This window comes from the organism of the source record quoted next, unplaced genomic scaffold, assembly GCF_019419815.1.
Source record: "Pyrus x bretschneideri cultivar Hongxiangsu unplaced genomic scaffold, Pyrus_bretschneideri_v1 Contig78, whole genome shotgun sequence".
Lineage (NCBI taxonomy): Eukaryota > Viridiplantae > Streptophyta > Magnoliopsida > Rosales > Rosaceae > Pyrus > Pyrus x bretschneideri.
The window spans coordinates 1,115,151-1,140,801 of NW_025999818.1; the positions used below are offsets into that span (position 1 = coordinate 1,115,151).

The window sequence follows — 25,651 nt, forward strand, 5'->3', positions numbered from 1 at the left end:
TATAAGTAATGAATGGACACCAAATTAAACATTTTGATGGCACGTCATATGATTTGCAAATTTGGTCTAAAAATTTAGTCTACACATTACCCTTTGTTGAAGATTAGACTTGAATTGGAACGAATGTTTAAAAATAGCAACCCACATAGTTACTAGCTAGTAATTAAAAATAAATTAACAACCAAACAAAAATTCGTAAAAATTAAAAAAAATAAACATACACATGACATTTCGAACTTAGGACCTTTTGTTAATTTTAAGTACAAAAATCATTGCTTCTAATTAATTAGTCAAATTTTATAAATTTATACTGTTATGAAAAGAAATTTGTAAAAATTGGAATCTAAATAAGCACACATGGTGTTTTGAACCCAAGACCTCCTCATTAATTTCAAACAACAAAATTACCGATTCTAGTTAAATTTCTTTGTCATTAAACCAAATTTTATAAGTTTATATTCTTATGAAAACATATATAAATCTGCACACTAATAATTTTGGTGCCCCTAATTTTTTTGGGCCCCGGGCGGTCGCCCTGCTTGCACTGGGCCTGGGCCGGCCCTGCTAGTAATGATCCTACGCATCATGGTGGATCTTAGATGACCCAGATAGTCAAGCCAAAACATGTCAATTTTTGGATCAATGAACTTCTGACTTATGACATTATGTGCTTCAATTGTCTTTATATATGTATAATACAATTCACTCGATAAACTACACAACTTCTTCAATATACGCTTCTGGGTATCATTAGAGGTGATGCATAAATATTCCACATTATCTACGTTTTTTGTTACAATGTGGTATCGATTCGGACGTATATCTTTAAAACTTAATAAATTTCTTGTAAATCGAGTAGCGTATAACTTATTTTATATGGACAATATTGCTCCATTTGGTAACATGACCTAAGCTTTTCCTGAGCCTTCAGCTACGTCTAATTGGCTAGATATTGTTATTACTTTTGCTTTTGTAAGCATCGGGCTTGAGAAATATTTTCAATCTCAAAGTATCGTATGTGTGGTTGCGCAGTCTACAAGACAATATCTTCGCCATTGTTCTTGTTTTGAGAACTGCCACAATTTTTTTCCATCCTTTCTGAGTAAGACAATCAAAATTAAAAACAATTTATTCATGATAAAAGGGAAGCTGCAATGCCACCTTATTGAATTGAAATGCAAGCTTTAAACAACAACTTCAAATAATGAAAACAAGAGTACAATAAAAATAAAAATGATTTATTCGGACCCATGAACTTCATTCCCCCTTTACACAACAAAGTCAGTTGTGTTCAATTAACCTAATAAATCGAATACTAGATTAGATATATCCATTAGATCAGCCTAGTCAATGAAATTAGTCTCGACATTCTTTCATTTAAGGGAGGCTTGATAAAGATCTACAGGATGTTTCGGTGTACGACAGGTACGTGCCCAACGCCCATTCCAACCACACCTATTATAGACTCCTTCAGGATTCCTATGAGTGTTATTGTAATAACCTAATTATTTTTAAATATGTAATTTAATTATGAAATTCAAATGGGGGGAAATGAAATCCCGATTCTGAATTTTATTGCTAATTAAGTATTTTGTAGTCGTATTCGGAGTTACAACGCATTTATATTCACGGCATATAATTTTATTTCAATAAGTCAAAAAGACGAAAATGCCCCTAGTTGGCTAAACATAATTATACATGGACATATTTTATCCTTATATGTTTCGCTATATTTTTTGGTATATTTGGATAGAGCTCGATCTCACGAATGCGTAGGCGAAAACCATTCATGAAAGGAGTTATAACGAAGGAGATAGAAACGAACAAAGATAAGGGCATTTTGGTCATTTGGCTTTCCATTTCTAGAAGGCTCTAGCTTTGCTGGAACAGGGACCGTTGAGATGATGCCACATGTGTGGCTGTGATGGGGGAAAGAAAGAAAATGAGAGGAAGGGAGGGAAAAACTAACTAATGGGAAGAGGGAGCAAGGAGAGAATGGGGAAAAAGAAGGAACCAAATCCACCCATGATCCGTTTTCCCTACGCGACACGACCTGTTCTGGGTGGCCAATTCTGACAATTTTCGTTGATTTTTTTTACGAATTCCACCCAACCACCACCTGCGCACTTTGCCCCGACCTCCATTCTTCCATTTCCACCCAAATTTCATTTGATTTAACCCTAGATTCGCGAAGAATGAAACTCGTCGGTTTCGTGGGTGTCATGGCAGCGATCCGCCATTTCTACAACTACCATCGTCAACCACCACCCTTGTTCAACTCCCCTTGAGGTCTGGATCAAATCCTAAACAAGTTTGGGGGCAGCGGAGCAGCGAAGAAGACGAATCGAGTAACACCTATTTCTAAGGTTTTCGAAGGATCAAGGGCAATTTTAGGTATTTCTCGACCAAATTGAACTTCAGCTCAGTATGAAAATTATTCCCCTAGTTATGCTCTACAATTTTGTGAAATTTGGCGATTTTTGGCAGTTAGTCGGAAAATGAGGTTTTTGTTCGCCAGAAACCGCCACCTACTGCGACGCGTGGCCAGTAGACTAATGTTGCCTTTTTAAGTTAAATTCGATATTCTGATTTCATATTTGATACTTGTTTGATGTGATTCGATTGTTTGAATCTAGTATTGAACATATCTGCCACTTGAATATTTTTAGTAAACGGTTTAAATTTGATGGCGAACTACAAATGGCTTGATCCCGTTTGAGGGTATATAGGTAGTCTAACAAAGAGGTTAGATGCAGCTACATGGTAACCAAAATAAAATTTAGAATAATTGTTTTTTTTTTAAGGAGATTTAATATGGTTAATATAGTAAAGAGTAACCATGACTTTATTTTTGCCTATCACCGAATTTTGCTTCCAAATAATTTGTGGATTGTTACATTTATTCATATGAGCTTTACCCTGGTAGCAGTTTACATTTTTAAAGCTCAAGTTTGGATTGTGCCTTGGACCTTGGTTGTAAAATTGAACATCATCGTTCTTACCCTTTCAATTTCATCGACCTCACGTGTAGTCACATCATCGTCTTAATTACTGCCACGAGAGGAGGTGGTGATTGCTTCAAGAGAAGCAACATTCACTTCTAAGAGTGGTGCCGATCTAGTTGGTCGAGACTGATGATTTTTCATCAGGAGCTCATTGTTCTACTCAACCACAAGGAGTACTAATATCAACTAGTTGTACTCTGTAAAATTGCCTCTCTATATTGCTACTACATGAGCAAACTAGAGGCATGAAAAGTACTGAATGTCTTTTCTAACGTGTCTGCTTCATTGACATCCTCTTCACAAAGTTTCATCTGAGAGCTGATTCTAAACATTGCATAGCTATACTCAGGGACAGACTTAAAATCTTGGATTCACACATGTGTCCAGTAATAACAAGCTTTTGGGAGAATCATTGTTTTTTTGGTGATGATATCTATGTCTTAATGCATTCTGAAAGAGCTAGTGGATCTTTAATTGTCAGGTATTTGCTCTTAATCTTTCATAAATGTGCCAACGAATAAAAATCATGGCTTTTGCCCGATCTTAGGAGGATGCCGTGTTTCCCTTCTTAATGGGTCCCAAGGTTTCCTGCCTCAAGATTGGCGATTATACCGCACCATCTAAAATTACAGTAAAATTAAGTATGCAGTGTAAGATGGGTGGTTATACCACACCATCTAAAAATGCAATAAAATTTAGATAAATAAACAATAGGTTAGTAATTAGGAGCTACACCAAATAAGAAATAGAAAAATATAAGTAATTATTATATCAAGGACTAGTAGAAGACATGTGGGTAGCAACTCTTCCTTGTGGTGGTGAAGGATCATAATGCAGGTGAGGAAGAGAATGAAGAGAAACAGTAAGATCCTTACGAGAATCATTTTTTAGCAAGGAAATGAAAATTGCTTAGGATTAGAGAGTTGTGCTGATAACGTGTTATAAATAGGCAAAAGTGAGAGAACATTTTTACTAGAGATCAAAGTGAAACAGGAACAATGTTTCACACTGTTTTTGTACCCGTACAATACAATAAATGCAGCTAAAGAAGGGAGGGAGATTAGGTATTTACTTTCTACCAAGGATGAAGCTAGAGATTTGCATGGATGGGGGCATCTTTAAACAACAAAGTCACAAATTAAAAAGCTCAAGAATATACTAAACAAAACACTTATATATTAGTCCATAAGGTTTTTCATACAACATATTACAATATCCATCGATGTGTTTTTATGTTTTGAAAGCGTTGCATGACAACTTATTACCAATATCATCAAACATCTCTCTCTACAAAAATAATCATGTTATCATTTATCCATTAGTCTCTCATACAATTTCACAATCAATCTTCATAAATTTTATGGGTGAAAATGCTCTTTCAACAATGAAAATAGCACATGAAAGAATTAATACTAATGCCACAAACAACTAAAAGATTACTTTTTTTTTTTTTTGACACAAAAAATGAGTGGGGGCATCCGCCCCCTCTAAGCCTAAGGTGGCTCTATCTGTGCTTTCTACCTTTGATCTTGTGTGTTGTACTGAGGAAGATACAAACATATCTCTATATATAGAGGTTTTGATCCGACACCATTTTAAATGTATGAAGAAAACTTTACATACCAAAATAGTAACAATCAAACTTATAGTATTTAAGCCTACAATATTACTCTACAATCTTGACTTCCATTCTTCCCTCTTTAGTCAAATTATGTGGGCATTCACATAGTTCTAAAAACATTATGAATGTTTATACTAAGGGTGCGTTTAGTGCACGGGACTATTTCGGATTGGACTAGCTTCAGAGACTAAGTTGGATTGGCTTGGCATGCACGAAACAGTACTAAAATTGTGAAATGTTTGGTGCAACGTAGGATTAGATAGGTCTAATTTTTTATTATTTATTTTTAATTATGAAAAGCTTTCCATTTTTTTGTCTAAAAACACTAAAATGCACTTTATAAATAAAAACAATCAAATATTTAGCAGTATACCAAGGAATCAAAATCTTGAATTTTCAATCTTTCCCATCAAATTTTCTTAGCAACCAAGCAGATTAACAGAAAAAATAATACAAATTAAACAATCAGAAAACTAACCAAAAAGAAAGAAATACTGGAAAAAAAAAACCTAGGTGATTGACTTGAGAAAATCTTCAGCCATCTTTGGAGGCTTGCATTCTGCAAATCAAAAAAATAATCCAAAGTCAATCAATATTAAAACCAAAGAAAAAAAGAAGGGATTGACTTATAACTTGAGAAGGATTAAGGTACCAGGGCGGCAAAACAAGGTCTGATCCTTGACCAATCACATGCAAATTGCAATTCAATTTAATTTCAGCTGAGAATGCAAACTTGATGAAGATGAAGAGTTGGATGAATTGCCATGATTGTTATTCTTCCCCATGGCCTTGACAACTGAAGAATGAAAACCATTAAACGAAATCATGCTCCTCAAATTCAAGACCCCAATCTCAAAATCCTTCTCGTCTTCAACGCCAACCCATAAAATAGGTTTCTCAGAAAACAAGTTTATAAGCAGAAAATGGCTTCTGCTGCTGTGATTTGCCTTCACGGGCCCATTAGACTAAATCATGTGCCTCAAATTCAAGATCCGAATCTCGAAATCCTCTCGTCTTCAACGCCAACCCACGAAATGGGTTTCTCAGAAATCGAGTTTTTGCCGATGTTCTTCGCCTATACAGACCACAGATCCATGGCGACCTCGCACGAAGAGGAGTTTTCCAGAAAGAAGAAAATAGGAGCGAAGCGGGGAGAGGCAAAGAAGATCTGGTCTTAGCAGTCCGCCCGATTTTGGGGGTCCTCGCTAAGACGGTGTAGTGAAGCGTTTAGTTTAGGCGAGTCCACCTAGTTTCATTTAAGTTAGTTCTTCCAACAAACAAACACGGGAGTATCCTAATACTTACTCTAGTCTATTAGTGAATGTTAGTGAATGTAAACAAACACACCTGAAAAGTATTTATATTTGCTACAACAATTCCAGACGAGCCTATTCGACCACAATTTTAAATTACAATTAGAGAACCGGATATAGTATTCACAGTATTTAGTATTATCATCATCTGACAGTCAAATATACTTCTTAGATGTCATAACAGCATGTTGACCGCCTTATGGTGGTAGTATTACTAAGTACTTATAAGTATTATAGCCAAATTCTATAAATGGATATTACGATAGAGAAAGAGTTCACATGTATGGTGGTTCACCTCTATAAGAGAGAGATATTACAGACAACACTGAATTTTAGTGCACATAAAAATGCACATTTAAGTTACATATATGAAGAAAAGCTGTTCGATTTCATTTGCCTAAATGATCTTACAACTCTTATTAGACCATCTTTAACCCTTGGGTTAAAATCTAAAACTTTAAACTCAGAAAATTTAGGTTTTAACCCACAAATAGTTTTTTTGCTTCAATCCTTATAGGTTAAATTTTTAGCCCAATATTATTAGGTCATATCCAATGGAGAATGGCTATAAGGCCATAGGCCAAATTTCAGTTCGAAATAGGCTGGGTTAAAAAAAAAAAAAAGGACCCAACATGCCAAGTTTCAGCCCTTTGGCCATTGGGCTAGGCATTATTAGCCAGCTAGCCAGCCTGTTTGAGGGGCCTAGTCTGTCAACACCCAAGGGCTACATGACATCAACTAACGTCATGTAACCGATGGAAAATGTTTTTTATTTTTCATTTTTTTAGAACAAAATTAAAAAAAAAAATTAAAATTCTAATTTTTTTTCCCTATAAATACCTAAGCCATTTCTACACTATTTCTCACATCATTTCCACCCTTCCATACTATCTTACCTCATTTTATTTCAATTATTCACACTTTATTTACGTCAAACACTCTTTTCATACACACCCCTCTCGTACCTCTTCCAATAATCTAAATTTAAATTTTCAATATTTTGACAAATGACCACATATTCAACCAAAGGAAAGACTTGGACCCAAAAAGATGAAGCTCTTTGCAAGGCTTATAGATGGGTCTCGGAAGATAGTATCAAGGGTATTTCTCAAACAAGTGAAGACATTTGGACTCGTACGTCCAAAAAGTACTTTGAGTTCTACAAAGACACCACTCCACTTAACCCTAGAAACCACAAGAGTTGTTCTTCACAATGGAAAAAACAACTTCATCCAAGGTTGAATAAATGGCATCAAGTCTTGATAATGGCCGAAAGAAGACATGCTAGTGGAGCCAATCTATATGACGAAGTAAGCGTTTTCACAAGTTCTTTTAAATATTTAATTATATTACATTTAATTCCATAAATTAATTTTCTTTAATTTTTGTAAGTATATTTTTTGGGAACGCCAAGCGGAGCAATTGTATATGGATGACATGAAAAAAACCTTTACTCATCAAGGTTGTTGGGAAATTTGTAAAGGGTGGGTATTATTTCATGATCCACCTCAAGAAAAATATGGTCCTACGCCGGTGATTGGAAATGTTTCCGCTATAGTTAGGGATGAAGAAGTATCTTCTGTCATTGAAGAAAATCTGTCTCCGAGTCAATCTTCCATACCCAGGGCTAAGGGACGAAACAAGGCTATAAAATTGAAGAAAAAGAGTAAGAAAAAGGAACATGGAAATGGACACCATGAATTATACTCCAATGGGTAAGGCATATTTTGAAAGGAAAAAGAGGGAAATTATTGCCCAATGGCAGTTGTTTTCAACATATACTCTTGTAAGGGCAGATAGATCCTTATTATTAGTTGTTGTAGTCTGTAATATTTAAGTTGTTGTAATCTTTAATATCTAAGTTGTTGTAGTTTTAATATTCAAGTTGTTGTAATATTTAATATTTAAGTTGTTGTAGTTTTAACATTTCAGATGTTGTAATCTTCAATATTTAAGTTGTTGTAGTTTTAATATTTGAGATGTATTTCAATTAAATTGTGATCTTAAAAATTAATGTCTAAGAACAAACTTAAAAATAATCAATTAAGCAATAAGTTAAAGAACAAATTTAAAAATGATAAATTATTGAAATGCTAAAACATAGCACGTTTCGGTTGGAGATGGTATATATTTCTTGGCACTGTTCATTTGAAAATAATTTTTTGCAAGGCTATTATTCTGGACAGGACTATGTTTAGCCCTTTATGTTGGAGATGACTTTAAAGAATGAATTTAGGATAATTTTGTTCTTAAAGTAACTTTAAAAAAAATTATGTAGACTATATAGTTTAATGTTATGAACATTTTAACCTAAAAATATTTATATTCCAATAAATATTGAAAAATCATTAAACTAACACCATGAAACACTATGAAATAATATGAAACACATGAAATTTGTTTTTTTTAATTATTTTAGCATTTAAATTTAGACCACTGGATTTTTTAGATTTTAGTCGTTGGATTCAATAAATTTATAAATATAAAACTAAAAATAAATACACATATATGATAGGTCAGTCCACTAACCCAAGAGGAATCTTGGGCTAAATTTCCCCAAAAGAAGAGTTTTGATTTAAAACCCATATTTGACCCAATGATTGGAACAGGGTAAATTTGCTAGGCCTCCACGTAGCCCAATCTAATATTTTGATACATAAGAAAATGGCACAGCCCATATCTAGAATTTTGACCCAATACAAACAACTGAAAGAAAAGAAAAGAAAAATTAAAAAATACAAACACTGGGAGGAAGAGCTGGAGTGACGCCGAAGAAATCAAGCGACCTATAATTTAGTGTTCTTGTGCGCAACGCATTTCCACGAACGAAACGATCTCTCTCTCCCTCTCTTTTGAGTTGTCTGTGAAAGCAATTGGATTTCGATTCTGATTTTTGAGAAACCCTAATTCTCCGATGTCGGTAAGTTGAAGATGCAAAGCTTGATTCTTTACTCGCACAGATGCTGATTAGGGTTTTCGTAATTACCCAACGGGCGATTTTGATTTTTGTTTTGAAAATTTTGGTTGCCAGATCTCCGAGTACAATGGGAGTGCACTGGTGGCAATGGTGGGGAAGAACTGCTTCGCCATCGCCAGCGATCGCCGCCTCGGTGTTCAGCTCCAGACCGTCGCCACCGACTTCAAGAGGATTAGCCAAGTCCATGATAGGCTCTTCATCGGCCTCTCCGGCCTCGCCACGGACGCTCAGACTCTGTACATCTCTCTTTCTCTCTCTCTCTCTCTCTCTCTCTCTCTCTCTATATATATATATATATATTATTTTTGCGTTCCTTCGTGTGATTTTTGGGGATTTTGGTGTGAACTTGTAGGTATCAGAGGCTCATGTTTCGGCACAAGCTGTACCAGCTTCGTGAGGAGAGGGATATGAAGCCCGAGACTTTTGCGAGCCTCGTTTCGGCTATTCTGTATGAGAAAAGGTTTGGAATTTGCTCAAATCTGATCCTTTTTTTTTTTTTAATATATACTTAGGAAGTTTAATGGGTATTGATTAGTTTAGCCTAATGTGATGAGGAACTAAAAGGCTTGTCTCCTTTTTGTGATTTAGGTTTGGTCCCTACTTCACTCAGCCTGTAATTGCTGGGTTAGGTGATGAAGACAAACCATTCATCTGTACTATGGATTCAATTGGAGCCAAGTAAGTTATTTTTTGTCTTCACTCGTTTTCTTTTTCGACTTTCTCATAACTTTTTAGCTGCCCATATGCTAAGGACTTCAAAATTGTTTCTTCATCTCCCAAATAGGATAAATATTCATGCTTGCTACTTCTATTTTGTTTGTGTGTTGATGTGGATTTTGCTTCTTGTTGTGATGTTACTTGTGTTCTGTATATGTAGGGAACTAGCAAAGGACTTTGTTGTTGCTGGTACTGCATCCGAGTCCCTTTATGGTGCTTGTGAGGCAATGTTCAAGCCTGATATGGTTAGTTTCTCTATTAAATTTGCACTAGCTTTAGCAATGGTTGGTCAATATTTTATTTGATCTGGTTGTTGTTGCCGTTGATCTGCTTATGTACTTCAGATATGAGAATTTCAGTTTTAGGTGCTTCAGATATTCTGTTGAATCATATGTCTCCCATATATAATGAACATTCAGGCACGTAACTGTGACACGCTGTCTCAGGCGACTGTGATTCATATTTAATGGTATAGATGTGTTGTTGCTTTGAGAATGGGGCTATTGAAATCAAGAAAAAAAACAAGCTGAGAGATCTCCAATCAGTTGCAGCCTTTTGTCTTTGTGTGTGTGTGTGTGTGTTGCTACTACTGAAAGGAGTTGGGGAAGGGGCAATATAATTCAGGGGAAATGCTACATAAATAAAAGCATATATAGAGATAAACAGTTGGCTCCATTGCCAACTGAACTTCAATAATCATGTAGAGGATTCTGTGGGGCTGAAAATTTATTGCTGTCTGATCAATTAGATCATTGTGAGAATGTTTGCTCCTAGTACCGCTAAAATGCCCATCTCCTTTATTATATTTATTACTAATGAGAACAGCTCTAAGCCTCTAACAGCAGTTTGTCTACCAATTGTCAATCAGGAACCAGAGGAATTGTTTGAGACTGTCTCTCAAGCATTGCTTTCATCAGTAGATCGAGACTGTCTAAGTGGTTGGGGAGGCCATGTCTTTGTCGTGTAAGCCTTACGTTCTCTTTACTTATTCAGATATTCTTATCACTAAATTTCTATACAAACGGTGTTATAAATGAAGATAGGTGTGTACATAGAGAGCGAATGTCTCTTGAAGCAATGTAAGATTCTATTGTTCCTTTTGTCATTCATACTTTAAGATGCTGATATAGGATTCGAATCATTTCTTCCATCTCTTTGCCTGCCAAATAAAGCAAGTAGCTATATATACTTCAGCTGAACATGATATTGGGGAAATAATTGTGAAACACTGTAACATTGTGCTTTACATAATATGATTAATGCTATGTGAAATCCAGGAATGTTGTTTGCCCTGAAGGTTAAAGCTACATTGTCGTGACCAGTGGCTACTCTTACCGTAACATTTGGATTAGTTATCATGTTGGTGATACAGTAGAGCGTAAATAAAACCTAATTCCCTAACTGGTTAACATTATTTGGAATCTCAGGAATCAATTTCTTTGGTGGTCTGAATTCTCAATCCGTTGTTGTTGATTTTTCCTTCATGTTCTTTATATCCTTATTCTCCCTATGTTACGACTTCACAGTAATTAAGATTTGTGAGGGTCATTTAATTCCCTTCATTTATGTGAGAAGTATCACTACCCTGTTTTAACACGTGCATTCATTTTTCTGCAGAACACCAACTGAAGTGCAGGAGAAGATCTTGAAGGGAAGAATGGACTGACCTCGCTGCATGCCTTTTAGTGAATCCTCTTGCATTTTGTTCTGGCTGCATCTTTTCCTCAAGTGTTTATGTAGCTTTGACGTGAATGAGCAGACATAAGCATTCTTGGCGATCATAGGCCCCTTGTTATGTTTTGATTTAATGTACTTTGACGAGTATAGACAGTGGGATCATAGGTCACTTGGAGAAAATGCCGGGAATTCAAATATGTTTCAGTTGGCACGCTCATGAATGTTTCTAAACAGTTTTCGAATTTATCCAGATGTATTTGCTGTTTCTAAGCATTATCTCGAATTTATTCGTGGTGCGTATTCGGAACACATGATGTTACTCTCTTGTGTTCAGTTCTGTTTCGTAGATGTGGTGTTATGGTGAAAGACATGCTGTTAACCAAAGTCTTGCGTTTTGACAAGAGTGGGAGAACCCGACCGACGTGTTAATCGGTACTGGATAAGCTCGATATTTATTTTCGTATTTTGACGTAAGCAAGACATTGGGAGAGGGGTAATCGAACTTGAAACTCGGGTGCAGGGGGGTGAAGCTCTTGACCAACTGAGCTACAAGGACCATGAGAGCAATGTTTTGGGGAGAAACTTGATCTTTTTATCAGGAATGGATTAGTCTGGCGTCTATTCAGCAACTCTTTCACAACATTCTCAACTTGTTCAATGCTGGTGTCATCGCTTCGCTTGTGGCATACGCAAGTCAGTGGTGGCAAATAAAGCATATTCCTTCACCCAGCCACCGTTTTACACGATCATTATTACGCTATAGCGCTATACCCCACCCCAGATGGGATTGGTTGAATTCTTTTGACCTGTTTACTTTAAATATCACAACGACTTGATTCCTGACTTTTCTACCATTATTGTATTGAATAAAATTTAAAAAAAAAAAAATTATGTGGATCTCTTGTTACATTGCGTAATATATAATACTCAATGTTTAATATTTTTTTGATATGAGATATTTTCATGGAAGTATAAAAAAATTAGAGAAATATATGGAAATGGGGAAAGTTTAAATTTCACCTCATGTCGGACAAACTCTTAAGTTTAGGTTAAAATCGACAGATATCGTCGGTATGTCTAACACATCTGTTAAATATTGGAGAGTTTCTTATATTTTGTCCAAACCAATGTTTGATAATTCTTAAAATTTCATCTTAAATTTCCATCATTTCCATCGAAAGCAACCGATATCAATTTCGACATATCCGTCGATATTTCCACAAATTTGCATATCGATATTTCCACATATATCGATATTTTAAACACTAACAATACTTGAACCTTTTATAATTAGATTGTTTTCTCTCCTCTATTCACGAGTTCCTCCCGTTTCACATAAGTAGACATGAAGAAACCTTGAATCAACCCATGAAACCAAGAACACAAAGGTAATCTCGCACAATTTCTTAAACGAAAACAAAAGATAACACCGAAACAGCTTTCAGTCTGAGCGCTTGGTCTTCTACTACGAGAGTTGTGTTAGTCTTTAGAAATAGAAAATCTCTTTGTGATTAAAGGCGTTCTGCTAATCATCTGCTTAACCTCATAATTAATTATTCTGGGGACCATGGATGTGTGTATGAAAAAGTTGACAAAAGGATTGTCTTTGCCCGGCGGAGAGGGAATTGCCGATTGCGTAGGGCACTAAGTCACAACCTAGGAGCCCAAAATTTTGGACTAAGAAGTTGTAAATTATGGGAGATCATTTTCTTTGGCACACGAATTTGAACTAGGAATCTGGAATACTTGTATCCATGAGGAATAGGTTTCCCATTGCTTGCAAGGGACGTTGCCTTTTCTCTCAAGAAACCTCATAAAAATAATCCAATAGTTTCCCCTCATATATCTCAAATGAATCTGGTTTTTGACACTGCGTTTCTGGAAGAGATTGATCGTAGTTTTCAATGGACGGAGAAGAAGAACGAGGCAAACAATCTTCCCGGAGGACCCCTTTCACCGAACTCAACCAAGTGAGCGCAGATTTCATTCTAGCCATGGCTATGCAAGAGCAAGAGCAGGCCTACACAATGCTCGAAACCATAGAAAGCGATAGTGAAGAAGACGATGCTGAAATTGATGATGCTTCTTCGTCCTCTAATGAAAACTATGATCCAGACAACGCTGCTTTCTCCGAAAGCAGACAATTTGATGCTGGTGATTTCAGGTTTTTTGAGGACGAAGAAATTGGCAGCAGCAGCAGCAGCGACCAAGAAATGGATGATTTGGACGTGGATGAACTAACTTATGAGGAATTGTTAGCACTTGGAGAGTTCATAGGGGAAGAAAAAAGAGGACTTCCCAGCAGTGAGATTTCAACATGTTTGCATCCCTACACCTGCAAATTAGCGGTCGATCAGAGCAAGACTAGCATCGATCGGTGTGTGGTTTGTCAGATCGAATATGAAGATGGTGAATTACTAGCTGCATTGTCCTGTGAACACCCTTATCATTGGGAGTGTATAAGCCAATGGCTTCAGATTAAAAAGAGTTGTCCTATTTGCAGCACAGAAGTTTCATCACCATCCTCATCATCCAAGACCAAGAATTTATAAATAATTAGGGTTATGCATTTCATTTTATTTTATGGGTTTGATTGCAAAGTATAAATGTACAAGATTTGTGTTTCAGTTCTAGGTAATTAGTTGGAATTTGGTAATGAATGGTGTAATTAGTTGGAATTTGGTAATGCATGAAGAAATAAAAGACCATAGAATATACTTTATCTATAATTTTCTCTCTAAACTGAAATAATTTTGTAAAACTATGCATATTGAGGTGCAAGTTGCAACTAAGGCCCGGTTTGATATTATTTTTTTTTCCCACCAAAATCTACTTCACTTTAAAGTTAAGCAGTAACAAAATGTTGGTAAAAATTAAATATTCTGCTTATTTTAAAAGTAATGGCTTCCAGACAACAGCAACTACTTTAATAAAAAGCGAAGTTGAGCCTTTTAATGAATATTTTTAATTCCTGTAATACGCTCATTAATTTTTTAAAAATATATTATTTATCTTTCTAGACATATTTAATCCTTGTAGAACAAAGTAACCACCACCACCGACCACTAAAAACCTTAACCTCTTACGTCACCGTTTCCATTAGCACCACCATTGTTGCTGCCACCACCACACCACAATCGCGCCACCACTTACACCACTACAACCACCACCACAAACCATACCCACCATCACTACCACCACAACTGCTACTACCATCGTTGTCGTCACCGTCACCACCACAACCACAACCACTGCCACCACAACCTTCAACATCGTTGTTGTCGTTGCCCCTACCACCATTGTTACCTATGCAGCCCAACCACCATACCCCATTATTGGCACCATCACCACCAACATCACAAACCATGGCCCTTGCTACCGTCGTCGTCATCATCACCCACACCATCATGTATATTTGTCATTATATACAATTATATAATTTTTACATTAAAATTTACTAAATGCTTTTACACTATTTTTCATACTTACAATACTTTTAAAAATAAAGTTTATCAAACATTCAACTGCTTTATTTTGCAACTGATTATTCTTAAAGTACAACATAAGCAATTTAAAAATAAAAACAAACAAAGCAATCCCAAACTGATTCAAAATGATCGATTTAGTACCAAGAGTCCCTGCTTTATTAGATGAGACTTGTTGATACCATATATTTTGTTTTTCATAACTCAAGTTCGACCACTTAGTATTATGGTCTAGTAGTATTCTTATTCACTTGTAAGTGAGATGTATTAGGTTTGATTCTCGTTAAAAACAAATTTGAACCACATTATTGCGAGGTCATTATAAAGCTTAACACACTCCTACATCACCTTATATCGTCTTAGTGTAGATAATATCAATTGTTCAAAAATAAATAAATAAATAAACATTCAAGTTCGAATATTTATAAGTTTATCAAACGAAGATCAATACATTAATCTAAATTAATTGAATAGTCTAATTCAGGTCAAATCACCAAAATGAATCTAATAAGTTCCACGACTAATTTATTTTTTCATAAAATCTAGAATCTGACATTCTATTGATTAAAGACCTAAAATTAAGTGAACTGTCCAATCCGTTCTCATTTAAATGGTGAGCTGCTTTGAGCATATGTTGAAGGAGATTATGTAAACATGAAGAGAGGAGAATTTTTTACTTTCCTAATCTTTCTACTTTTTTATGTTCTTTTATTTGAATGGTCATGTTTAAATTATATCAATATTTTATATTGATTTTTTGATAAAGATAATAAAATAAAAAATAATATATAAAAAATGTAAATGGAAATAGGAGGGTAGGAGAATCCCTTTCCAACGTGAAGCCTTTCAATGGCAAGGAAACAAAGAAATTGTCAAGATTAACAGCTATATCGTAATCCGATACGGACACAAGAAGAAGAGACTACAAGGAAAGTGGAGGATTATTAAAAGTTTGAAAGGTTCATGTGCGCCGCCATTAACCTAATCGCCTACAGGTTGTATCTGCCCTGTGGGTCGGTCTCAGCAGGTCTAATTTTGTCGCCACCTGCACCGTTGGCCACTACAAATCTTAGACCCTTAATTGGACACACGCGCAATATTTTAATTTGGCAAACACCTAAGGGGGCGTTTGTTGCGCCAGGACTATCTCGGACTGGATTAGCTTTAAGGACTAAGCTGGACTGGCTTAGACTAGACTAAACTGGACTAACTTAGTGAAGCGTTTGGTGCAGTATTGGACTAAGAAGCTGGATAATAACAAATTATAATATTATATTATTTAATATATAAATTATTAATATTTTATTATGATCTTATCTTTTTCTTCATTTTTTCCTACCATTTCCTTGTTAAATTGGATGAAGTTAGCACCGCCAAAAAATTCATCACCATCCCTGGACCGAAATCTTAGCTTTGAATGCTTGAATCTGTCATGGATTTGAAGAAGCCCAAATAGGCCGAGACTTCCAGGCCATTTTCCAGCCACATTCGACCACCTTTTGGCCTCAATTCAGGTAAAATCGTAATCTTGTCACTCCCAGCTTCAATTTGGTATATTTTGTATGAAAGTTGGTTGTGAAATGGATCTGAAAGAGAGTCGGAAAGTTAATGATTGATCTAGGTGACCAGAGATGACGAGGAGTCTGTCGAGAGTGGTCGTTGAGCACGACGAGAACGAGAAAGAGAGGATAGTCTTAGCTAGTCCCATGGTTATTGGAGGGTCTCGCTAAGACCTCTTAGTGAAGGGTTTTGTCCATGCTAGTCCCCTTTAGTCTCATTAATGTTAGTCCCAGCTTGGAACAAACACAGTATTGGACTAATAGCTAGTCCAGTCCAGTCCAATCCAACTTAGTGAGGGCAAACAAACGCCCCCTAAAATTTCAACTATTGTGAATAAAAGTCATGTCCTTAATTTGTTCATGCATGCTCTACTTTGTCACACAAACGACAAGAAAAATTAGAAGTGCAGGAGTAGGTTTTCTTCTTTTAGTTTAAATGAGTCGGAAGGTTTTCAATGTTGAAGGTAGATAATTGTCGATGGTTCATATAAATATAAAATATTGAGATATTATTATTAATGTATTGTGTATTTAGGCATGTATGTATGATGTCAATTGTTGATGTCAATGCATTATAAATTACATATTAATAGAATTTTCTTTATTAACTGAAAAACGGTAAAAAAACTATTGATTTTTCTATCACAGAAATAAAAATATGAGCAATAATGTAATTTCAGACAATCAAATTTTTCTTTTTTTATTTATTTATTTAAGTCTTATCCACATGTGATTTTATCTAATATTAAAAAATAAAGGCTTATTATATTATCACCCCATATTTTGTTTAATGCACCCCACATACTTAATACACCCCACATAATTCCCTATAATACCCTCACACCCACACCCACACTCTCAACATATACTTTATATTTTCTACACCCCATATTTTCTATATACACTTCACACTCTTCACATCTTACATCTTACATCTTAGGTGCAAGTGAAAAATCATGGAAGTATCCTTCTTCTATTTATTTTAAGTAAAGAAATAACATGGAATTGAAAAAAGATCAAGGAAGTATCCTTCTTCTTGTTTTGAGATTATTATGTGTGCGCAGAGAGACATATGGAGAGAGCCATAAGGGATGTCTAGCTCTTGGGTGTCAAACAATTACTGCAATTTTTGTTTATGCATTTTAATTCAACCACAAAAACAAAAACCCAGGAATAAAAAACAGAAATTACAAAACTTTCAACACGTTCTTATATCTTCATTGCTTTAATAAACAACTCACAAGAAACCAACGGAGTATTGATGGGCGTTGCTTATGTTTTGTAACAGGTTATGACTTCCTTCCCTATTCCTGGAGATGCATTGATATCACTACTTCATGACTATTTTCTTTGCCTAATAAGCAAGAGAAAGCTTTATCAACAAAAACCAATGCCTTCATCTAAGGGTCATCAAGAACATTCACTTTGTCTGAGAGTTGAAGAAGATAAATAATCTTGAGATAAACAATTTAAAATGATTTGGGGTGTATTTAGAATTTTTTTTTATTATTTTAAGATTGAAATTGTCATTGTATAGTAGGTTAAATAAGTTATTTATTATTAAATTTAATGTGAGATGCATTCAACATAATAGGTGGCCGGTCATGGCCCCAATTAATGTCTAGGCGTTTGAAAATTAAGAAAGGTTGCCTAGACTTGCTGAGGCGCCCATCTAGACCGCCTAACTCGTCCAGACCCGCTTAGGCACCCGCCTAGGACGCGACTCACTTAGACAGAAAATAGATAACTTTCATTTTGCATTTTATTTTTTCAATAAATTGTAAAAGACTTGTTACATACTTAAATGAAGACGCATTACATCCTTGTTCCCCATTTTTTCATTGTGTTCCAATACTTAATAATATGTATGTCATTCTATATTGTAGTTTATGATGAAAGTATATAAATTTTAAGTATACAAAGACACTTATTTACACAAATTATAATAGATTTACTCAAATCCGCCTAGTCCGCCTAAGCCCCGCCTAGTCGACAAGGCGCTAAGCCCCAGCTCGCCGCCCAACTAGCACCTAGCTTCTTTTAGAACCTTGGAGCAAAGTAACCACCATCACCTACCACTACAGACCTTAACCTCCTACGTCACCATTTCCATTAGCACCACCATTGTTGCCGCTTCCACCACCCCACAATCGCATCACCACTTACACCACTACAACCACCACCACAGCCATACCCGCCATCACTACCACCACAACTGCCACTACCATCGTTGTCGTCACTGTCACCACCAGCACCACCATAAACACAACCGCAACCACTGCCACCGCAACCGCCACCATTATCACCACAACCCCCAACATCATTGTTGTCGCTGCCCCTACCACCATTGTTACCTCTGCAGCCCAACTACCACACCCCATCATTGGCACCATCACAAACCATGACCCTTGCTATCATCGTCGTTGTCATCACCCACGCCATCATATATATATATATATATTTTGGTAATCCACGCCATCATGTATATTTGTCATTATATACAATTATAAAATTTTTACATTAAAATTTATTAAACGCTTTTACACTACTTTTCATACTTACAACACTTTTAAAAATAAAGTTTATCAAACGTTCAATTGCTTTATTTTGCAACTGATTATTCTTTAAATACAACTTAAACAGTTTTAAAAAAAAAAAACACAGCAATCCCAAACTGACCCTAAATGACCAATTTAGTACCAAGAGTCCCCCGTTATTAGATGAGACTTGTTGACACAATATATTAGATTTTGTTTTTCATAACTCAAGTTCTACTATTGAGTACTACGATCTAGTAGTACTCTTATTCACTTGTAAAAAAAGGATTTTAGGTTCGATTCTCTTCAAAGACAAATTTGAACCAAATTATTACTAGGTCATTGTAAAGCTTAACACACTCTTACAATATTTTAATATAAATAATATCGTTTGTTCAAAAAATAAAAAATAAAAACTCAAGTTCTAGTATTTATAAGTTCATCAAACAATGACCAGACATTAATCTAATTTAATTGAATAGTCTAATTCAGGTTGAGCTACCAAGATGAATCTAATAAGTTCCACTCACAACTAATTTATTTTTTGCTAAAATCTAGAAACTGACATTCATTTCTTGATTAACATACCTAGAATCAAGTGAACCGTCCAATCCGCTCTCATTTAAACGGTGAGCTGCTTTGAGAATATGTTGAAGAAGATGATGTAGACATGAAGCCTTTGAAGGGAAGGGAAGGGAAAGGAAAGCACAGAAATTGTCAAGATTTCTATACAACAGCTGTATCCTAATCCGGTATGGACAAAAGAAAAAAGAGACCATAAGGAAAGTGGAGGGTTATTAAATGTTTGAAGGGTCCATGGGCGCCGCCATTAATCTATTCCCTTAGACCAACTTTAATGGTGGGCTAAAAATTAAATTACCCTCCAAAATTTCCCTCCAAACCCACTCCAACCCAAGGCGAAAATTTGGACTAAATGCTAAATGCTAAATCAAGGCCAAATTCCCTCCAAAATTTAGCCCAGAAATCGGAGTGGACTCCACCCAATATTTATCGGAATTTAAATTTTTTTAAAATTAAAATGGTCATAAAATTAATTTACGATAGTCTACATATTTATTTTTTTAAAACAAAATTAATTTAACAAAAAAAATAGCCTAAGTTCATTCTTTAATAATCCTGGGCTAAAATTTTAAGGTAGAACGGTTCGAGCAGAAAAACTGTTTCTGGGCTAAAAACTAAATTTTCCAGGCTAAAATATTTGGTTTTTAACCCAACCATTGGAGACGGTCTTACAAGTTAATGTTAGGAAGATTAAATTTAAAAACTAAATAATGTGTCATTAATAAAAATAAGCATATTTATCAACTTGTAAGTAAATAAATCAATCATCAACTTACATTCATTTAGTTTTCAAAACTTTATTTACAAATTTAGTCTTCTAGCATTATTTGTTATATATAAGTGAGAAGAGATCATCTCCAGATCTCTTCCACCAAGGTCACCGAATCAGTGATTCAGGCCTTTGAAATTTATCCAACGGTCAAAAATTATTATAGCTTTTAAAGAATCAAAACAGATGGACCATTTGATGAAATTTCAAAAGTCTGAATTACTTGATCCGGTGGCTTTGGCCGGATCTCTTCCCTATATAGGCTATAGGTTGTATCTGCCCTGTGGGTCGATCTCAGCAGGTCTAATTTTGTCGCCACCTGCACCATTGGCCACAACAAATCTTAAACCTTTAGTTGGACATATATGCAATATTTTAATTTGTTGTGAATAAAAGTCATGTCCTTAATTTGTTCGTGCATGCTCTACTTTGTCACACAAACGACAAGAAAAATTAGGAAGTGCACGAGTAGGTTTTCTTCTTTTAGTGTAAATGAATCGGAAGGTTTTCAATCTTGAAAATAAATAATTGTCAATCGTTCATATAAATGATTTAGACGTGCATAAATAATGTCAATTGTTGATGTAAATACATAATTTAAACTATATATTGATAAAATTCTTTTTATTAATTAAAAAAACGATGAAAAGATTATTGACTCTTCTATCACAAAAAGAAAAATATAGGTAATAATGTAATTTTAGAAAACCAAATTTTACTTTTAATTTATTTTATATATTTATATAAGCCTTATCCACATGTGATTTCATCTGATATTAGAAAATAAAAAATAAAAGGCAAAACTTCTTTCCTCTCTCTCTCTCTCTCTCTCTCTCTCTCTCTCTCATTTTAAAAACAAAAACAAAATTTATTCACACACTCAAAATGTATATTAAGCCAACACATTCATCTGTGATGTTAGTAGATTCAGTCATCAAAATCGATATACCTCAACAGTCATCGGTCAATCACGTCCACAAGAATTTAGTGTTCATTCACTGATTATGGTTGAAGTAGGGCACATTTATACGCACGTGAATGACTATCAACTGGACCAACATTAGTAAACTAAATCATCAAAATCAAAGGAAAATTTATGAAAATGTTTTGAAAATTTTGAGTTTTAATCAAAATGACAAAAATGTGCGGTAAGTGAATAGTACGAATGATTTTTTAGAGTAAAAATATCATTTTCATTAAAAGTGAACAGTTTCGAAAATATTTCGTTAAAACTCCTCCGAACCAATGTACATTAATAGTCGATAAATCTTCACCAACGTACGCAAGAGTCCCGCCGACATCATCTCAACGACAAACAGATTTTCCACACCACCTCAGGATTGTCCAACGACAATGATCAATGGCTTAAAAACAAGTTGTTCAAGTGGTTTTACGGTGCTGCCCGAATCAAATAGTTTTATAATTGCAAAAACAAGGTGATCAAGTTGCAATTACTTTCCGTTCAAACACCAGTTTTTGGAGGTGTGGAAAAAGAATAAAGCATGAGACAAATTGGCGGCTGTTCGTAGCGCCGCCCTTGGATTCACATCATTTGACAAGAAGATAATAAAAACGTGTTCAATTCACTTGGTCACCTGAGCCATTTTCTGCCCAGTGCTTACAGCCTTTTAGGCAAAGAAATCACAACCGTTTAAAGTAACTGAATTGTAGGATGTGATGGGATGTTTGTAAGGCAGGTTCTTCTAGAGTTCACACCCAAAGACCAAGTCTCTGTTCTATTTTCTTCGGATTCTAGTATTTGTAGATACTATTGCTAATTAATCAAGAATTAAGAGATAATCATTACGGGCTGGTCCAGTGGTTGGGAACAAATTTCAGGTTCGTTTTCCACACGGCATGTCTTCGGTTCAATTCTTATTGCTAGTGAATCGCACGATGGTGGCCAAGGGGAGGCTAACATGCTTATGTGAGTCTTTTCGATCCTTAAAAGAGTAAACTGCCGAGACGAAATCACTGATCCCTTTTTGAAAAAAAAAAAAAAAAAAAAAGAGATTAATTAAAAATGATGCCCCCACTAACTTTAGAGTTGAAAAAGGTCATCTATTTCTAAAGTAAACCACTAAACCCCTTTTAAATTTAAAGGTCATGGTCCATTGATCGCTTGTTGACAAAACAGTAAAAATCTACGACTGCTTTGTTTTATTTTTATTTTTATTTAATATGTGAGAATAGAAATTCAAACTAAAGTGTGAAAATAAACATATTGTGGTGGAGGCTGCTTTTGTAATTTTTATTGTAATTTATTCTTTTAATATAAAAAAAATTGTATAGTTTTGACTTAACGATGAATATCAGAGATAAATTCAATAATTTTGAGAATGTTTGCAACTTCAGCGGGCTGATAGGATTGTAGTCAAATACATAAATAAAATAATGAATGAATTCAGCACAATAATAATTTTGTCCTCCACAATTTTTTATTTAAAAAAAAAGTGGAGACAATAAAAGTTCAACAAAAAATTTAAAAAAAGGAGGTTGGGCCAGCCACCACTTAGCCCATCATGCCTTTTGCTTTTGGTCAGAAGCCCATCATGTTTTTGACCATCGCTCGCGGAATTCTAATCCTCATAAACATTTGATTCTTGATTGTACGTGTCATTTTCATCCGCTTTTGGGAAAAATAGAAATTTAGAGTATCAAGAACACGACTTGATAAATTAAATATCATAATATAATTAGTTGAAGTTTTTTGTTCTTCAAATTTCAACCAATTGTATTACTACATTTGATGTACCGGACTATATGACTGACATATTGAAAAATCTTTCCGGCTTTTGGGTCATGTTGAACACAACCTTATTTGTTCCTAACTGGCTGATACAAACACGACGGTAATGAATACCCACGAAATTAGCGAATAACACATACGACCTATTTCACTTATCAGGAATTATACTCTATCTAAATCATGCATATTAGTACATGTGTACTGTCGTTGATAAATATATACTTATACAACATGAATGAATTGGTCCATCACGTGAGAGCGCACAAAATTTCTCCCATTAATCCATATCTAACCTCTCCTTGTTACCCACCCACTCTCAAATATCATGTTACCTCAAGCAATCATCTTGCCACCTAAGAAAAATCATCGGAGTTAATTTAGGCATAAGATTAAGAAAGGTTCTAATCCAAATTAATTTGTTTAATGGTCATAAGGGCAACTATCTAAGCTTGAGTCGAGTCCATGAAATTAGTCTATCTCTAATGAAGAGGGTTAAAGTTCTAAAAGCCAAAAAATAATATGATTTGTTCAAAAACTCATCAGACCATTATTTGGCCGAATGAGCATCTGGCTGACTAAATGTTAGTCCCCCCTTTAACCTTTTTTTTTGGCACAGCTCATCAATTTGAAAACATATAACAGTAGTTTAATTAAATTAACTAATAAATTATTGAAGATGCTATGTTTAGCCCTTGCGGTTGGAGATATCATATGACTATGACATGACATTGTTTATTTAAAAATAATAATTTGTAGATCTATAATTCTGAACGGGACTATATTTAGCTATTTCAATTGCGATGACCTTATAGGCCACTTCCTTCTCCATGTGTCCAAACAGCTCCCTTGGAAGCTTTGTTGTGATGATGACGTGGCACTTGTCCAAAACAGCTCCTTTCGACCCAAAAACTTACTCAGATCCCTTCCCCAACCACAACATGTTGATGCTTATAAGAATTGGGAGTTAAGGATAAGGACAGATGTCGCCAAATGAAGGCAATCACAGGGTTGGCAGAGGAAAATTCGGCACAGCAGATCTGAACTCAGGTTCGATGGTCCCTGCCCCTCGTAACCTATGGACACGTCGTCGTACTGGTTGATCGAACACAGGATAATATTCATTGAACATTGGTAAAGTCAATCAAGATATTCGTAACCTATGGACACGTCGTCGTACTGGTTGATCTAACAGAGGACAATATTTATTGAAAATTGGTAAAGTTAATCAAGATATTTATTTTGTGATGAATCATGCTAAAACTAAAGTTTTTTTTCTTTTTAAATTGAAGAAGGATTATACGAAAAAGTTAGGCATTGATATGTTTGATGTTGATGCTCAAATTTCCGATTTTCACCATTCTTGTGGAAATCTTTTTTTTTTTTTTTTTTTTTTTTAAGCATATGAAGGGTTAAAAGGCTTAGTTCCACCCCCCCCCTGTTTTTTTTTTTTTTTGGTTCATGATTGTCTTGGAGTTTCCAATCCCACAAACAAGTCAATTGTTCAAATAACAATACTTGACTACTCAAAGATGAGTATGAACTCCTATTCAAAAGTTCTCAAAATTGTTCGTTATTAATTTATAGAACTTCGTGTTTATAATAAGAACCGTTCATATTATAAATCACCTTATAAAGATCACCTGTGCAAAAAATCGATTAAAACTATGGTCGTTTAGTCATCAAACTGTTTAAAAACAAATTAACGGAATTAGGAAAAGCATTATGAACTATTTATGTATTTGCTACAATAGATTGACTAACTGACTTTAGTTTTAATTTATTTTTTGCAGAGATAATCTTTACAGTATTATTCATAGTATGAACGGTTATAATCATAAGCACAAAACTCTGTGATGAAAACACTAAGAATTTTGAGTAGGAGTTTCTACTCATCTTTAAGTAGCTAAATATTGTTCTTATTTAGAGATATGGACTAATGGTCTTATCAACAAATGAATAAGGATCATTATTCAACAAATTGTCCTTCCAAACTTTGCATTGGACTTTAGAGATTGCATAACTTGATTATCATCCAAAGGAGAAGATTTTATCAACATTGCAAGTAGGGATGGCAACGGTTTGGTTTGAGGACAGAAATGCTATATCCATCCACATAACCACGAAAATTAATCATATCCATAACCGCAAATTAACCATCGGGTATGATCCATAACCATACCCATCGGGTAACGGATTCCCCATCGATTAATGGGTATATCTATCTTCGTCAATACAAAAAATATATTAGTTCAGTTAAGACATTATAAGTTAGTACATATTAATTTCGTCATTAAATATTTGATGTATAAAATGATCTAATGAATGGATCTTGTTGAGTATAAAAATTAAAACGCTGATAATGTTGGCTTGTATTTGATATCTCACATAAGCACCATTGAGTTCAAATTGATTTTGATTCGAAAATTTACTTTCCTACAAAATGCAACTTTTGCATTCTCAAGGTAATGGTTCGGTGAACAATGGATATACAAATACATACATACATACATACATATATATATATTATACTATTATATTATATATAAATTATATTATTTACTAATCGGGTCGGATTTGGTTATGGATACAGTTTGGGACCTCTATAACCATATCCAAAACCATAACCGAATAATATAAACGGTTTTTTCCCATATCCAGAA

General features: G+C 34.9%; 2 protein-coding genes across 3 annotated transcripts; both read left to right on the forward strand.

The window, feature by feature from the left end:
* Window positions 1-8,714: 8,714 nt before the first annotated feature.
* LOC103965527 (proteasome subunit beta type-3-A) lies at window positions 8,715-11,580 on the forward strand. Of its 2 annotated transcripts, none has more exons than XM_048575153.1 (7): window positions 8,715-8,859; window positions 8,971-9,152; window positions 9,269-9,376; window positions 9,505-9,594; window positions 9,794-9,878; window positions 10,479-10,596; window positions 11,251-11,580. In XM_048575153.1, exons 1-6 carry the CDS (start codon window positions 8,854-8,856, stop codon window positions 10,551-10,553), a joined length of 546 nt encoding a protein of 181 aa, XP_048431110.1. In that variant the 5' UTR covers window positions 8,715-8,853; the 3' UTR covers window positions 10,554-10,596; window positions 11,251-11,580. The 2 variants fall into 2 exon arrangements, with proteins under 2 accessions (XP_048431110.1, XP_009376873.1); XM_009378598.3 differs by having other exon boundaries at window positions 10,502-10,596.
* Window positions 11,581-13,031: 1,451 nt separating this feature from the next.
* Window positions 13,032-14,039, forward strand: LOC103965529 (E3 ubiquitin ligase BIG BROTHER-related). Its single transcript, XM_009378599.3, has one exon. The coding sequence runs from the start codon at window positions 13,215-13,217 to the stop codon at window positions 13,860-13,862; it is 648 nt and encodes a 215-aa protein (XP_009376874.1). The 5' UTR covers window positions 13,032-13,214; the 3' UTR covers window positions 13,863-14,039.
* Window positions 14,040-25,651: the final 11,612 nt, after the last annotated feature.